The sequence below is a fragment of the Trichechus manatus genome, unplaced genomic scaffold (assembly GCF_000243295.1).
Source record: "Trichechus manatus latirostris isolate Lorelei unplaced genomic scaffold, TriManLat1.0 scaffold00061, whole genome shotgun sequence".
Taxonomy (NCBI): Eukaryota; Metazoa; Chordata; class Mammalia; order Sirenia; family Trichechidae; genus Trichechus; species Trichechus manatus.
The window spans coordinates 1293849-1311549 of NW_004443997.1; the positions used below are offsets into that span (position 1 = coordinate 1293849).

The following is a 17701-nucleotide window of genomic DNA, read 5'->3' on the forward strand; positions in this document are numbered from 1 at the left end:
AGTTCCACTCCCTGTCCTGGGCCAGAGTGAGTGCTTCCAGGGGCCCCTTCTGTGAGAAGCAGCAAGTAGGCATGCCAGCGCCGCCCACCCACCTCTGGAACAGCTGGGCCATACCAGCCAGAGCTTGCCAGAGGGTTCTCTTCCCTCTTGGCTCAGGCAGATCAGCTGCCGAGCCCTCTGCACTGGTCCAGGACAGAACATGACGGGCCTCAGGGTGTCTCACCGGATCCCTACTTGTTCCCTCCCTGCCCAGTCACCCCTCCCTGAGAAAAACAACTCTGCACTTCCTTCCTCTGTTCTTTGGCCTGCCTTTCCCGTGACAACAGACCTTTCCCCCTTCTCTCAGCTGACTTAGCAGCAGTGCTGCTGGGTGTGGAAGATTAATCTGTGACTGGAAGCTGCCTCTTTCAGAGCAGTGACCTGCTGTAGTCAGCACAGCCTCTGCAAGCCTGGCCCAGGAGTCTGCCCACTGCTGGCCCCCTGCTCCTTCCATGGGGCGCCTTGCGGTCCTCCTCTTCCTGCTGGGGATGCTGGGGGCTCTTGCCGAGCGCTGTGGTGAGTAACCAGCCTACCCTATGCTCTTCCTTCCTGGGCTCTTAGGGGGGAGGACTATCTTATTCAACTCTTCATTATGTATCTGGGGAAATTGAGGGTCAGAAGCAGAGGAAGGGGCTCCTCCACCCCTTGGGAGTACCACAGCAGTTTGGGCTTAGCTGGACCTCAGCGGTCACCACCTTGTATTAAGATTGATACATCTGACTCCCCACCAGACAGATGTCCTCCATCAATCCAGTCATTCATTCATTGATTCACTCAGTGTGAAGTTATGGGGCCTTCTGTTTGGCAGGCCTGTGTTAGTCTTTAGGGAAAGAGCAAAGGAGAAGACAGGTCCAATCCCTGCTCTCCTGGAGTGAAACCTGTTGCCATCGAGTCTGTTCCAACTCATAGAGACCTTATAGGACAGAGAAGAACTGCCCCATAGGGTTTCCAAGGAGCAGCTGGTGGATTTGAACTGCAGGTGAATCTGAGGGGGACCGGCGGGCCACAGAAATGGATCATATTCCATGCACAGCTGGCCTGGCTGCACCGTCTCTGTGTCCCCAGGGCCAGGTCTGAGCAGCCCCTTGGACATGTCCTTGCATCTGAGCACACAGCCTGTGGCCCAGCCAGAAGCAGAAGGCAGGCCTCTGGCTTCCGGGCGGCACCACCTCACACTCCCCACGGGGTTGTTAGGCTCTGTGTCTCTTTCAATCCCTAGAGAAAACCTGACAGGTAGGGGCTGTCATCTCCAGGTGCCAGCAAACAAGTAAAGGGTCAGAGGGGCTGTAGGGTCTGCCGAAGGGGGTCCAGCATTACCAGGGCTTTGCCAGACTCAGTTCTTGGAACACCAGGCCACGGCCCTTCTGAAGGCATCACCAGCAGTCAGACCCCTGAGCCCTGGGCTCTTGGTTCCTGTCCAGATAGACCCCAGGGGAGACCCAGGTTCTGCCACCCAGACCTTCCTCTCCTACCTACCTGCCTGGCCCTGTCCTCACCGTCACTGGGTGTGAACCTTCACAAGAGTCCCCTTCTTGTGGATCCAGAGCACCCTGGACTGGGGCTCAGGGTGCATCCCTGCCACTGCAGGGCCGCTTAATTGCTCTCAGCCTCATTTCCTTGCTTCCCTGCTATCTCAGTCATCTAGTGCTGCACTAACAGGAATACCACAAGTGGATGGTTTTAACAAAGAGAAATTTATTCTGTCACAGTCCAGTAGGCTACAAGTCCAAATTCAGGGTGTCAGCTCCAGGGGAACGCTTTCTCCATTGGCTCTGGAGGAAGGTCCATGTCATCAATCTTCTTTTGGTCTGGGAGCTTCTCTGCGCAGGAACCTCAGGTCCAATGGATGTGCTCTGCTGCCGGCACTGCTTTCTTGGTGGTGTGAGATTCCTACGTGTCTCTGCTTGCTTCTCTTTTTTATATCTCAGAAGAGATTGCATTAAGACACTATCTAATCTTGTCAACCTCATCAGTATAACCTCATCTCAGTGATAGAATTTACAACACATGAGATCACATATAATCTCATCATAGATAGAGTTTATAACACATAAGGAAATCACATCAGATTACACAATCATACAACACTGGGAATCATGAACCAGCCAAGCTGACAGATATTTTTGGGGAATACAACTCAATCCATGACACCTGCCTTCCCCCTCGTGTGGGGTGAGGATCCCTCTGCACCTGCTTCACCTGCTTGAAGCTCTGTACAGCCGCAGATTGACTGGAATTGTTGCACTCACACTAGTGTAAGGTGGGCTCCCTGTACTTCTGAACATTAGTCAGTCCCCAGCTGGCATTGCTGGGAGCCCCAGGAGGAGGATGCCCCAGGCTGCTTTTATTACCCCGGTGAATCTGCCCAAGGAGCCCTGGTGTTGCAGTGGTTATGCGGTCAGCTGCTAACCAAAAGGTCAGTGGTTTGAACCCACCAGCCACTCCATGGGAGAAAGATGTGGCAGTCTACTTCCTTAAAGATTACAGCCTTGGAAACTCTATGAGGCAGTTCTGCTCTGCCCTATAGGATCGCTATGAGTTAAAATTGCCATGGGTTTGGAATCTGCCCACTTCCTTCTCAGGAGGCTGAATTGTTGCTGTCAGTGGCATCTCATCTTACCACTTCTAACCCAGTGCTGACTCACCTGATGGAGGAGGGCAGGGCAGGGTGGGGGTAGATCTCCTTCATCAGTTTAAAGAAAACCCAAACCAAACCAGTTGCTATCCAGTCGATTCCACTCATGGAGACCCAATGTGTGTCCGAGTAGAACCGTACTCCACAAGGTTTTCAATGGCTGATTTTTTTGGGACGTAGATCATCAGGCCTGTCTTCTGAGGCACCTCTGGGTGGACTTGAACCTCCAACCTTTCAGTTATTAGTCAAGCACTTAACTGTTTGCACCACTCAAAGAGGGAGAAGGAAAGAGAGATGTGGAGGGACATATGACCAGAGAGACAGGCTGAGAGGTATAGAGACTGAGACAGACCCAGAGAGAGAGAGAAAGAGAAATATGTACAGAGATGGACAAATAAACACAGAGGCCCTGAGCGAAAGCGAGAAGAAAAGCAGTCCCAGTCTTGCTCAATATGTGGTGAGAAAACGTTTAGCCACATTCTCTGACCTGGGCCCACATAAAACCAAAAAACCATACCCGTTGCTGGTGAGTTGATTCCAACTCCCTGGGTGGTGCAAACGGTTTGCAATTGATTAGTTATCTAAAGGTTGGCAGCTCAAACCCACCCAGCAGCAACACAAAAGAAAGCCCTGGTGATCTGCTTCTGAAATGATTATAGCCAAGAAAACTCTGTGGGGCAGTTCTACTCTGTAACATGTGGAGTTGCCATGAGTTGGGCCCACATAGCCAAGAATTATTTAGGGTTTTCAAGCTAGTGCACGATCACCTTATAACAAAAGATGTCTGTGACTTTTGGGAATACATACCTGAGGTGGTGGGACTCAGAGACAGGGCTGGGAGCCAGGAACCCTGGTCCTTGTGTCAGAGGCCCAGGAGTCAGGCGAGCTACCCTGTGTGGCATTCCTTGGCTTGACCTCCCAGGAGGGAGGCATGCCTAGCATCCTGCGGAGCCAGCAGCGACTGGGGCAACCGGGAGTGGGGGCGGAAAGAATGAGGCTGGATAGTCTAAAGTACCTTCCTCAAGAAACATCCCTGAAGCCTCTGCTTCTAGCACATTTCATTATATTGTTGCACACATCAAGTAAATTCCAAAGCACAAAGGTAAATGGTTGCAGATGGTAACAGCGTCCTAACAACACACCTCACTATCTCAGGTCCTCTTTGCTTAAACAAAGATGGCAGGAAAAACATGATTTTAACATCTGCACAGAGAAAATTCACCAGACAGCCCAGATAGCAGTTGGTGTTCTGCGGAGTTTTAAAGTTTGATGAATAATGCCTTCTGGGCATGGGCTGAAGTTTTTGTAAACAGGTAGAATACATCTTCTGCAGAGTGCCAAAGAGCAGGGGCTTTGGAGTCAGGTCCACACTTGGCTCTGCAACCTCATGTAAGACGCGACATGAATTCAGACCTTCATTCCCTCTTTCGTGCAAAGCGATGCCCACATCACGGGGTGGCCTGAGGACCAAGTAAGATCAGCACGGTGTGGGGGCACACAGCATGGCTTGGCCTCCAGTCTCCCTGTCACTCCTGATGGGTGGAGCTGGTTGCCTGGCAACAGCCATCTGAGGGGTGGTCCTACCCCTTCCTGTTTCACTTCTACTGCTTTTTTGGGATACCAGCTCCTCCCCTTTTCCATTACTTTTCAGAATGGCCAGGCGATACGATATTTCCCCATGCAAGTGCATGTTGGGGGGATGCTAGGTGGAGGTGGGGGTAGGACGTTCATTCTCTGGGGAAGCCTCTTGTAAGGTAAAAGCATTTCCTTGTTGATGGCTGGCCCTGTGGCCTCACTTGTCCTGTTCTCTTTTCTAAGAAATGCCAGAGGTGGACAGCAAGCTGGTGGAGATGCTGGGCCAGCACCTCTTGCCCTGGATGGAGCAGCTGTCCCAGGAGAAGCTGAACCCCAGCATCTACGTGGGCCTGCGCCTCTCCAGCCTGCAGGCCAAGGGCAAGGAGGCCCTGTACCTGCACAGCCTCAAGCTCCACTACCAACAAAGCCTACTGGGGTACTGTCATGCTCTCTTCTCCTTTCCCCATGTCTTGCTTTGTATCCTAAGCTACAAGGGATTTGGTTCTAGTCTGGGCCTGTTGTTGCTTTGTTGGGAGGCGTTTTGTCTCCTCTGGGCCTTCCTCCACCCAAGGTTGGTTGGATTAGACCGGAGATGCCAATCCAAGGCCCATGTGCTGCTAGTGTACCCTCCTGTGCCTGGGCAGACATCACTAATCCATAACTTCACTCTTTCCTACCGAGCCCGGAAGCATCAGTGGACTCTATGCTCCCTTCCCAGGGGGCGGTGAGGGGAGGTTTGTTCTGGGCTTCAGAGAAGGAGTTTGAATGCGGTGAAGAAGCAGCTTCAGGGCACCTCCTACTTGGAGCCAGGTGCCAGTGCCTGGGGCAGGGAAAGGAAAGAAAAGGGAGAGCACGTGGGTGAAGCGTGACCGAAACTAAGGGGCAGGCTCAGGTCATTGGATGGGGGAGGCCTCAGAGTTTGTCCTTGAGCTTTCATTTTATGAAACATTTGTAGTTTATACCTTGTAATTTGCAAAGCTGACTGCATCTACTTTTGAAGGTTCTAAATATGATGTTTTCCACTTTGAGATATTAGGGTGCACCCCCAGGCTTACAGGGCGGCTCTTTCTCATGGTAGTGGTTTTAACGGGCCTCGTCCTAGGTCTGCCTCCAGTGATGGTGACGACAACAGCAACTTCCAGGCTAAGCCCTCCATGGGCCAGCTGGCCCTCTACCTGCTTGCTCTCAGAGCCAACTGCGAGTTCGTTGGGGGCCACAAAGGGGACAGGCTGGTCTCACAGCTCAAGAGGTTCCTGGAGGATGAGAAGAGGGCCATTGGTGAGGGGACTCCATCTGCTGGGCCCAGGAACACCTGGGAGGGTTCATGGGGCAACAGTCTCTGGGGAAGTATCTACCACACACCCAGCTTCTGCCGCTCTGAGTCTCAGGATCAGCTCCATGTGGAGACCCAGCAAGTTTTCTCCCCAGACCCCTCCCCCTACTTCTTTTCTGCCCATCTTACTATCCACCCAGAGGCTCCAGCCTGCCCCAGGAGCCTTGATCCGTCATTTCCTGCATCCTGCATATGCACTCTGGGGTTAAGTCTGGCTGCTCAGCCACCAACATAGACCTGCCAGTAGCCAACTTCTGCAACAACCGCACAACCTCTTTACCAGTCCCTCTGCTTCCTTTGTAGCCTCCCTGCACAACAGCCAGAGCAAGCTTTTTTTTTTTTTTTAGGAGATTCTTTTTATTAATATAATTTCATTGCTTTTTTTGCAGTAAAAAAATATAGTGGAAATTTTAGCACTTCTGATTACTGTCGATCACACAGTTTCATATTTCCTTTTTACTTTCTAATGTTATACTTGAATATCAGATTTAATCATCTTTTTCAGAAAGCATGCAATTATAATATTTCTTACCATTGTAATAGAATTATACATCTTATAAAGCACATCAATATAATCTGTTTCATTAGAATTTTGATCATCATAGAAACCCCAAGAGCTTTGTTAACTATTAGCCTCTTTTTTTTTTTTTCCTGGTTTAAAAAATAAAAAACAAAACTGTTGTGCTTCAGGTGAACGTTTACAGCGCAAACTAGTTTTTCATTCAAAAATGTATACACTGATTGTTTTGTGACATTAGTTGCAATCTCTGCGGAGTGTCAGTACTTTCCCCCTTTCCCTTTCCACCTTGGGTTTCCTGTGTCCATTTGTCCAGTTTTCCTGTCCTTTCCTGCCATCTTGTCTTTGCTTTTGCACGAGTGTTGCCCATGTGGTTTCATATACTTGAGCCAGGAAGCACATTCCTCACGTATTGTTGTTTGTCGTATAGGCCTGTCGAATCTTTGGCTGAAAGGTGGACTTCAGAAGTGGCTTCAGTTCTGAGTTAGCAGGGTATCCGGGGCAAATTGAGCATTTTAAATATAAATCTGTCCTTGTTCGCCACCACTTAAGCCCTGCACAGGCTCCTTATGGCTCCTTTCAGAGGCTGCAAGCCTTTGTCTCCCCTCCAGGCTCTGCTCACCACTCTCCCGCCCCTCCCTGGGCGCCTCTACCATTCCACCGGCCTGCTCCCAGCTGCAAACCAGGCTCCTTTCTCCACAGGGTCTTCATACGTGTTCCCTCCGCATGCAATGGTTTCCCTCCCCTTCTTTTTCACTCCTGCTCCATCTTTAGCTCTCTCCTCCCCTTCCGAGTGTCACTTCCATAGGAAATCCTATTCTGACTCCCCAGCTGGTCAAACACCACGGTCTGCACGTCCTTATAATTGTGCTCTCACAGTTGTGGGTTGTCTTACTGTCAGAGGCCCCGTCTGCACAGTGCCTGCCTTGTCCTTGCTGGCCCAGCCCTGCAAAAGGGGGGGCCTCATGAATGTGGCGTGAGGTAGTGAAGGCATGAAGGCTCCCACAACCCAAAGGAGGGCGTTGGGAAGTACAGGCAGCGGGGGCCTGTCTGCTAAAAGGCGGGCAGCTGGGCAGGGCAGAGAGGCAACCCCTCAGGCCCACACTGCCCTACGATTTTCTCTCCCCCAGGGCACGATCACAAGGGCCACCCCCACACCAGCTACTACCAGTACGGCTTGGCCATCCTGGCCCTGTGTGTTCACCAGAAGCGGGTCCATGACAGTGTGGTGGGCAAACTCCTGCACGCCGTGGAACACGACCACCCTTTGCACCAGGGCCACCTCTCTGTGGGTGAGTGGCTGACCCTGGGGCCAGGTGGGCACTCCCCAGCCCCCAGCCTCTCTGTGGGTGAGTAGCTGACCCTGGGGCCAGGTGGACACTCCGCAGCCCCCAGCTCTCTGTGGGTGAGTGGCTGACCCTGGGGCCAGGTGGGCACTCCCCAGCCCCCACCCCAATCCTGGCTCCCCCTCACCTTTCCTTGGGACCTCTCCTCATCAAGGAGCAAAATGGCCCATCACGGGTTGGAGTGTGGTGCAGTGTCTAAGAGCCAACTAGGGCGCTGGGCCAGGATCCTGACCAGGTCATCCCATACTCGTTGTAGGACCCGGGGAAAGTCAGGGGGCCTTTATGACTCAGCTTCCCCTTCCGTAAAACAACTTCCCAGCAGCATCTTGATAAAGGATAGTTATAAGTAAAGCGTGAGGCAGTGGCTGTTCAGTGGTAGAATTCTCACTTTCCATGTGTGGCACATGGGTTCAATTCCTGGACAACATACCTCATGTGCAACCCAACCCATCTGTCAGTGGGGGCTTGCATGTTGTTATGACGCTGAACAGGTTTCATGGGGGCTTCCAGACTAAGACAGGCTAGGAAGAAAGGCCTGGTGATCTACTTCTGAAAATCAGTCAATGAAAACCCTATGGATCATGATGGTCTGATCTGCAGCCGATCGTGGGCATGGCGCAGACTGGGCAGTGTTTCATTCCATTGTGCATGGAGTCCCCATGAGTCAGGGGCCAACCTGATGACAGCTAACAACAACAGCATAAGTAAAGGGCTTAGCACAGTGTCTGACATGGAGAAAGTTCTGGGTACATAGCTACGATCTTATAATTTTATGAGCTGGGAAACCTGAGTCCTGGATTTTACATCTGCTTCCTAACTGTGTGACCTTGGACCTCCATTTCTGTTTCTCGTCATTGTGACTCAAGGTGTCCCCTAAGCTTGCCATTCTGTGAGTGACTGTGGACCTCACGTAAGGTGGGGAAGGGATAGAGTAGGTTGGAGGAAGTTAGGTGCCCAGAGAAAAAGGTACCAAGGTCTCTACTGTCAGGGAGCTTGTTCTTCATCAGAGACCTGTATAAAAACCACTGGGGACACATTAGAATCCCCTGGAGGGCTTTAAAAACCCCAGGACCCAGGCAGCACCCTGTGCCAGTTCAATTAGACCATGTAAGGATGGGCCCAGGCATCAGTAGGTTGTAAAACTCTACAAGTGATTCCAATGCGCAGCCAGGTTTGAGAACTAGTGGTGTAGGGTAAAGTCTTCTTAGCGTCTCTTCTCCAACACTCTCCCTAATCTCTAACCCCCAGGCAGTAGGCAGTGGTAGGGTGACCAACCATCTTGGTTTGCCCAGAATTGAGGGGTTTCCTGGATCACAGGATGTTCAGTGCCCAAACAGGGAAGGTCCTGGGCAAACTGGGCTGAGATGGCCACCCTAGCTGGTAAAAGATTTGTAAAATACTCATCTGACCATGCTGCTCTGCTTCTTCAAACCCTCCATTGTCCCAAAGGCACTGCCTGGCCTGGCCCCACTTGACTTCTGGCTGATCACATGTCTTATCCCTGCAGACACGGTGGCCATGGCAGGCTTGGCCTTCACCTGTCTGAAACGCTCCAACCTCAACCCCGAGCAGAGAGAACGGATCACCCTGGCCATCAGGACAGTGCGGGAGAACGTCCTGCGGGCCCAGACACCTGAAGGCTACTTTGGGAATATTTATAGCACGCCACTGGCACTGCAGGTCGGAAAGAGGCTCTGGAGCCTTGGTCCACACAGGGTGCCAATAGGGAGTGGACTGGTCAGGGGCTGGAAGACTGCACTCCTCCCTGCTGGCTGATCAGCCCCCTCTCTCTCCTCCCTACTCTGTCACAGTTGCTGATGACCTCCTCCGTGTCCAGAGTGGGGCTGGGCACAGCGTGCCACAAGGCAAGGGCTGCCCTCCTGGCCAGGCTGCAGGACGGGACCTTCCAGAATGCTCTCATGATTTCCCAGCTGCTGCCTGCCCTGAACCACAAGAGCTACGTGGATCTCATCTCCCCAGACTGCCTGGCAACAAGAGGTAGCGGAGCCTTTCATGGGAAGTCCAGCTCTTCTCAGCCTGTAGAGCAGCTGTTGAAGTTTGCCATACCAGTGGGAGGAGGTTGCTAAGTCCTGATTTGCCAAGTCAACACAGATTTGTGGGTGTGTAGGGATGCACTGGCAGCTAAGACGTGGCCACTGCTTCTAGAAGCTCACAGTATGGGGAGGGAAACAGAGAGCTCCGAGCGGGCCGAGACTATGAATCTCTAGCCTCTTGTGTGGTACCCAGCACAGAAGTGTTTGAGTGAATGAAGGAAGGAACAAAGTAAGGAATGGAGAGTGTCTTAGTTTCCCAGTGCTGCTGTAACACAGATACCACAAGTAGGTGGCTTTAAAGAACAAGAATTTATTGTCTCACAGTTTTGGAGGCTGGAAGTCCACATCAGGGCATTGGTTCTAGGGGAGGGTCCTTCCTTGTTGGTAGCCCCAGATGTTCCTTGGTGTTCCTTGGCATCTGTCTTCCCCCTGTGTGTGTGTGTCTGTGTCTATTCTGCTCTTTTTATAAGACACCATTCAGAAGTGATTAGGTTTAGGTCCCACCCTACTCCAGTATGAATTCATTAATATAACAAAGAAAATTCTTATTTCCAAACCCAGCCATATTTACAAGTACAGGGGTTAAGATTTCCATGTTTCTTTTAGGGGGACACAGTTCAATCCATAACAGGGAGAGACGCATTTGACGAACTCTGAAACAACATGATGAGCCCCAATTAGCAGCAGGAACCAGGGCTTCATCTGGGCGGGGATTTGAGGAGGCAAGAGGGATTTTCCAGGGGAAGAGAGAGAAGGAAAGGCAGAGCAGGGAGGAAGCAGCAAGAACCAAGACACAGGGGTGTATAAGACTGGAGTTTAGGGGAAAAAGTCTTGCTAAAGAGTGGGGGTGAGAGAATAAGTAGGTGGCAGGCGGAAGAATGAAAAGGAAGAGGGACCCTCAGAGGCAACAGTGAAGTAACATGAACAAATGCATGTTCTAGAAAGAGCCGTCTAAGAGGTGCTACCTGGTAGATAGATAGACATAGGATACTGCAGGCAGAGAAACCAGTGAGGGGCTGGAACTCAGCATGGTGGGATGTGGGGCTGAGGGACAGAGGAGGCTGGAACGGCAGCCTGGTTTCGGATTGCATAGGTGGTGGTGGTGACTGAGATGGAGACATGGGGAAGAAGAAGGTCCACACTGGGTACCATGTCCTTCAGAGAAGAAAGGAGGACTAACCTCCAGTGTCCAGCCTCATACCAGCTGCACCTTTCTCTCTCCCCGGCACAGCCATGTTGGAACCAGCTACTGAAACCCATTTACAAACTCAAGTCCCAGAATACATCAGGGTCATGCTGAAGGTCTCCAGTGTCTTGCCACCGTACAAGCACTCCATCCCTGTCCCTGCGGGGTCCTCCTTGGAGGATGTCCTGAAGAAGGCCCAGGAGCTAGGACCATTCACGTGAGACCCCCACCCCCACCCCTCACCCCACCTGACCCTACATCTCTGAAACTGAGTCATGGGGGGCGGGGTACAGGGGATGGAGGAGAAGCTTCCCTTGGGAGAGGCACAGGGCCAGATTCTCCACTCCTGACGTGCCCCCACACTGCAGAGGAACTAGGGAGCCATGGGCCAGCCAACACTGTCACTGAGGGAGCAGGCCTGGGAGAACGATCTCCTACATTGGAATCTCAGCTCTGCCACTCTCCAACTCAGGACCTGGAACAAGTTATTAACTGTAGCTCGGTGACACCAATTGTACTCTCCTCACAGGGCCTATGTGGGAGTCCAGGATGTATGTATATGTCCATATGTATGGATATACACATGTGTATATATGGATATGTGTGGATACATGTATGGATATACATATATGTATGGATATACGTGTGTGTGTGTGTATATGTGTAGATATATATACCCATATGGATATGGATATGAAGGAGCTCTGGTGGTACAGTGGTTAAGCACTCAGCTGCTAACCAAAAGGTTGGCAGTTTGAATCCACCAGCAGCTCTGAGGGAGAAAGACGAGGCAGCCTGCTTCCGTAAAGATTTACAGTGTTGGAAACCCTATGGGGTAGTTCTACTCTGTCATGTAGGATTGCTATGAGTCGCAGTCAACTTGATGGTAGTGAGCTTTGAGTTTTTTTATATGAGTATATGTGGATATGCATATATGTGTATACATGGATATGTGTGGATATGTGTATAGGTATACATATATGTATGTATATGTATATGCATGGATATACATGTATATACGCATATGAATATGTATGGACACGTGAAAGTCAAGGAGTTAATGCATGTAGCGCACGTGGCACATGCATTTTGTATGTGCCAAGTCTGGCACATGGTAAGCACTCAATACGGGTTAGTTTTATGACAATAATAAGATTTTTATTATCAAATAATCTCGGTCCAATCTCTGTTATTAATTACTCTGGGCAAGCCCTCTGTAAGCCTGAGGATGAGCAGTTCTGGAACACTGATCTTGCCAGGTCCTGTCCAAGCATATCCATACATACACACATCTATACTATACATATCTGTACATACACACATCCATCCATACACACATCCATATATCCACATACATACATACACATATCCACGTGCACACAACCATATATACACATATCAATACATACAGACATCCATAAGTACACACATCCGTACATACACACATCCATACATACACATATCCATACACACATCTATCCATACACACACATACATGTATGTTCATATGTGTACGTACCCATACATGTGTGTATATCTATACATACCCATAGCCATATGTGTATGCAAAGACCCCCTGTTAAAAGATGAAAATTCAAGGCTGTGGTGGTTCCGTGGTAGAATTCTCGCCTTCTGTGCGGTTTTGATTCCTGGCCAATGCACCTCCTGCGCAGCCACCACTCATCTGTCAGTGGAGACTTTCATGTTGCTATGATGCTGAGCAGGTTTCAGCGGAGTTTCCAGACTAAGACAGACTAGGAAGAAAGACCTGGTGATCTACTTGTGAAAATCAATGAAAACCCTATGGATCACAATGGTCCGATGCCCTTGTGTGTGGGGTTGCCATGAGTCAGGGCTGACTCGACAGCCGCTAATAACAATACCACATATGTTTAGAATGTGCTCTGACCACATCCCTCCTCAGTCTAAAAAAAAGATAAAATTACTCCCAGACCTCAGTGTTATTTCTGTTATAATATGACAATATGACTTAGACATGTACTGATAAATCTACTAAACATAAATTCCTTTCTCTTTCTAGCTCATCATAGTTGTTAGGTGCCGTTGAGTCGATTCCCATTCATAGCGATCCCAGGTGACAGAGTAGGACTGCCCCATAGGGTTTTCTAGGCTATAACCTTACAGGAGTAGATGGCTAAGTCTTTTTTCCTGTTGATCTAGCTCATAGACAGCTGTAAATCCTAAACAACTTTGCAAATTCAATACAAAGTAAGCTATAAAATTCAAATAAAGAGTATCTGCTGAGGTTCAGGCACCCACTGCCAAGTGCTGCATGAAAAATTGGCTCAGCACCTCCCTCTGCTTGAACTATCAAAAAGCCTGAGCTTGTCCAGACACTTTATTCACTATGAAGCCACCTCCATTCTCATTAGCCTGCAGCACTGGGCGACAACACAGTCTTAGACAGCAACAGTCACTGAATGCCCAGGCTCGTCATCACAGCAGGCACTGAGCTTATCCAGACCTGCTGATATCCATTTGTGGATATTAGCATCAAATGGAAAAAACACCCAGAATTTAACATTTTCATTCAGAGCTCAAGGACCTCTGAGAAGACATCCGTGGATCCTAATTTGAGAAATAATTCTCTCATTAATGGGGTTGGATGCTTGAACTGGTGGTAGTTAGATTCAGCAGCCAGGCAGGAAAGCTATGTTTGAGGCACATAAATTCACAGCAGAGGAAGCTAGTTTGCAGAGGGAAAGAGAGAGAAGGAGAGAGCAAATCAGAGTGAGAGACAGAGAGAGAGGTATAGACAGAAGTGGCTTCAAGCAGCCACACGGCCCCCAGAATCAGGGAACAACCTAGAAACTTCCCTTTACCTATGTCACCCCCAGTGGGTTTCTGTTTCTTAAAACTAAAAAAGTCCCTGGGTCTCTCTAAGACCAAAGCCACTGATAAGCCATTTGGAGAGACAAAGGATATGATCCATGGAGTTTTAAAGGGATCCCTTTGGCAGTGGGGAGGCTGGGTGGTGCAAGCGGTTTGCAAACAGCTACTAACCTAAAGGCTGGCGGTTCAAATCCACTCAGCAGCTCTGTTGAAGGAAGGCCTGGTATTCTGCTTCTGTAAAGATTACAGCCAAGAAAACCCTATGGGGTAGTTCTACTCTGTAACACATGGGGTCACCATGAGTTGGAATTGGCTCGACGGCAATGAGTTTTCTTTGGCTGTGGTGTCCAGGTGGGTTGGAGAAAGGCAAAGTTAGAGGCGAGAAGTTCAGGGTGGTAGGGTGCGAGCCGGGAGTTCCTTGGTTACGAGGGCCAGAAATCTACCTTAAACCTTCTCTGGCAATGGGGAGCGTAGGATTTGTAAAATCAGAGGGAAGACTGAGCAGAAATTTCCAGAACTAGTGGCCCAGTGCCACCACCAGGTGGCTGCCTTTGTGTCCCATGTCCCAGCTTCTCTCTGCATGCTGGCTTCACCCTGTCTCATGGCACGCTGGCATCTTCTGTGTGATACCAGCAGCTTTTGATTCGCACCTCCTACAACATCAGTCCCCAAGAAGGGACAACTGCTGAGTTGCTAACATAACAGGTGTCCCTTCCTGAAGGCCACGGTCATGGTCAGCAAGAGGAGAAGCCTGAGTGGGTAGTGTTAGTGGGGCTGGAGAGGAGGAGGTGGAGGTAAGACCCATACAAGATAGCCCAGGAAGGGTTGGGTTATCGCTGACCCTGAAGGTGATAGCAGAACTTTGCTGGTGTGGGTGAGTTTCACTTCTCCCCTTGGATTGATGCGACCAACAGTTACCTGTTCTTTTTCTTCACCTTTTCCTTCGGTAGGTATGAAACACAGGCCTCCTTGTCAGGCCCCTACTTGATCTCTGTGATGGGGAAAAAGGTTGGGAAACGGGAGTTCTGGCAGCTTCTCCAAGCCCCTGACACCCCCTTGCTACAAGGTGAGTCTGGTGGCCTGCCACCCTTGGACGTGTCCCTAACTCAGTCCTGTTCCAGCAACCAGGCTTTGCCCAACTCACCCCAGTTTTCCCTGAACCTCCCTGGACCTTGGCTTCATAAAATCACCAGTGATCAAGGCTGAATGTAATTTTTCAAACTGAATTCTTAGAATTTTTACATAAGTCATTATGGAACCTCTAGGAAGTCAGATAGGCAATAAATAAATAAAATAAAAAATAAAATTTAAATCACCTGTAATTCACTACCCAGAAATAACTGCTTTTAACTTTTTGGTGTATTTTCTTCTATATAATTTATTAAATATGTGAATTTGTTTGCTTTTTCATAAAAACAGACTCATGCTGTAAATCAGTGCTGTCTAATAGAAATATACTGTGAGCTACGTATGTAATTTTGGATTTTCTAGAAGCCACAAAAAAACCAAGGTGAAATTAATATTAATAGTATATCTTATTTAACCCAATATATCCAAAATATTATCATTTTAACATGTAATCAATATAAAATTATTAATAACATATTTTACATGCTTTTTTTTGTACTGAGATTTCAAATGCTCCATAGCCACATGTAGCTTGGGGCTATCATATTGGGCAGTGCAGCTCTTATACTATTTAGCAATTTTTTTTCACTCTTAATACATTGTAGACATCTTTGAATGTTGGTATATGTAGATCTTCCTTACTCTTTGTAATAGCCACGTAGAATATATCATCCATTAGGGTAAGTTGGGCTGCAAGTAACAGGAAATATGACGCAAATGAGCTTCAACAATAAGGACATCCATTGGCTAATGTGACTGGAAGTTCAGAGGTAGAAAGAGCTTCAGAACTGATGTAACATGGCCTCCAACTCCACTTCCCTGCGATTCCTTTGGCTCTGTCTTCTCTTTATTGGCTTCATCCTTCAGAGACTGTTTCTTCCTGTGGCTCCTCCCTTTTATGACTGGGGAAACTTGTCCCTGAATCCCTCAGCAAACTTCTGACATCTCAAGGGACACATGCCCATTCCTGGATTCACTCCTGTTGCTAGGAGATCACTCAGGTCCTGAATCCACCAATAGCTAGGAGGATGGGATCACCACGACTGGCTCAGACCAATCAGGGCCTGCCCCCGGTGTTGAGCTGCTGCACAACAGGGGTGCAGAGTGGGATGGACGGGCCACAGGTGGATCAACTCCTGGTGGACCTTTAGGGTGTCTCAGGTTTTAACTCTTATGCCCCATGCTGTGATAAGCATCCTGTGAATCAGCCCAGTTACCAGACAGACTCTTAAAGTTCCTCCCACCCCACTCTTGTTACTTAAGACGCTTTTACAACAATCTTCCTGGAAATTTTATTGAGCACCTACCATGTGCCAGGCATTGTGCCAAGTGCTTTATAGAAGGTGGGACTTTCTGAGGGAGCCCAATTAAAAGCATTCTTCTTCCTTGCCTGGGTCTGAACAAATTGAGAAAGAAAATAAACGGGTGCCAGGTGGCGACCCCCCAGTGATGGCCTTTACTACTGATAAAGGCTGGACTGGAGAACGGCCCTTAGGGTGAGGGCCAGATGGACCCAGCCATGAGTTCTGTCCTCTACCACCACCTCTGCCACTCCCAAGAGGAAGAAGGGAGGGTCTGGGATGCACATGTCTGGTTTATTCTTACCAAATTAAACAATTGCAGAAGCCACCCTTCCGCCTTCTCAGGAAGAGTTAGAGTTATCAAGTTCCTGCCATTGAAAGCAAACATCCCTGACATATGGGTTTGTTCAGAGGATCCTTCCAAAGACACCACAGGTTGTTGATATTATTATCCTTATTTCACAAATGTGAACACTGGGACTCAAAGAGGTCAAATAACCTGCTCAAAGTCACACTCCTAGTAAGTGGCAGAGCTGGGGCTTGGGCCCAGGTGGACACCGGGGCCCGGGCTCTCTCTAGTGAGCTGAAGGCTGCCTCCTGGGAGAGTTCATCTGTGGTCCTGGTTCTCCCTCGGGAGCACATTGAGCAAGTCCCTCTTCCTAACGGCCTTTTGGATACTATGATGACAGTGACCTGCCCATGAGGGTGCCTGGTTCATTTCACTTGTGTTTGTTATCCACCATGCTGTCCAGTACCTCCACTCTATGGGGCTCCCCCACTGTAAAGTGAATGCGAGGGTCTCAGTGACCCCTGAGGATACAGCTGAGTTCAGTCTCCAAACTGGCTCTGGACAGCACCCCGCTTCCCACCACCCAGAGTGTATCTTACAGATGCTGGCCTCAGGGTGAGGGGCTCTAGAAGATGAGGTTGAGGGTGGATACTCTGGCCTGTTAACCCCCCGCACTGGGCCCATTCTGTTTCTGCAGGTATTGCTGACTACAGACCCAAGGATGGAGAAACCATCGAGTTGAGGCTGGTTAGCTGGTAGCCCCTGGGCTCACTCACCCTGGCAGCCCCGTGCACCTCTGGGTCTTTGCCCTTCCTCCAGATGTCCCTGTAACAGGCATTGCCTGACCCTCTGCCATCTCCTGTGCACTTGCCCTGGATCACCCCAGCTACCACCCCTGCCAGGGTCCTAAGCCAAGGCCCCCTGGAGCAGAGAGCCAAGCACCTTCCTCCAAAAGTCTCTGAGCCTGGGTCTGGAGCAGTCTGGCATCCCAGGAAGGTCACCATGGTCTGAAGGGCATGAAGAGTCTCAGCCTCTTCTGGCAGAAAGAGAAGTCACTGGTCGACCCCTGGTGTCATGAGTACCGCACTCTGGGATTTTGGTCCTGCAGGAGGCCTCGGTGGTGGCTGCAGCTCTCACCCCAGCACTCCACTTTCGGCCTGGGCGATACTCCAGGATCACTGTGGCATAGGAACTGGCCAGGACTCCACAGGCTGCTCAGTGCCCACCTCCTAAATGATTAAAGTGTTGATTGTGCACATGCCGCAGCGTCCTGGTGCTTCAGGCTGGCGAGTTCAGGGTCCGGGAGAGAGAAGTGGGAGATAGCCCCTGGAGAGGCATGGAGAAGAGGGTGGGTGTGTGTTCTCTGGGGCACTGAGGGAGTGATGATAGTGGTGGAGGTGGTGGCGATACAGGCACAGTGCTGGCTGACTTTTCTTGCACAACTC

At 49.8% G+C, this 17701-nt stretch overlaps 1 protein-coding gene across 1 annotated transcript; it reads left to right on the forward strand.

Annotated features, from left to right (window-relative positions):
* The first annotated feature begins 313 nt into the window (after positions 1-313).
* TCN2 (transcobalamin 2) lies at positions 314-17496 on the forward strand. The gene is made up of 9 exons (XM_004378944.2): positions 314-555; positions 4493-4685; positions 5352-5527; positions 7230-7391; positions 8953-9125; positions 9257-9443; positions 10731-10902; positions 14489-14604; positions 16954-17496. Exons 1-9 carry the CDS (start codon positions 492-494, stop codon positions 17013-17015), a joined length of 1305 nt encoding a protein of 434 aa, XP_004379001.1. The 5' UTR covers positions 314-491; the 3' UTR covers positions 17016-17496.
* Positions 17497-17701: the final 205 nt, after the last annotated feature.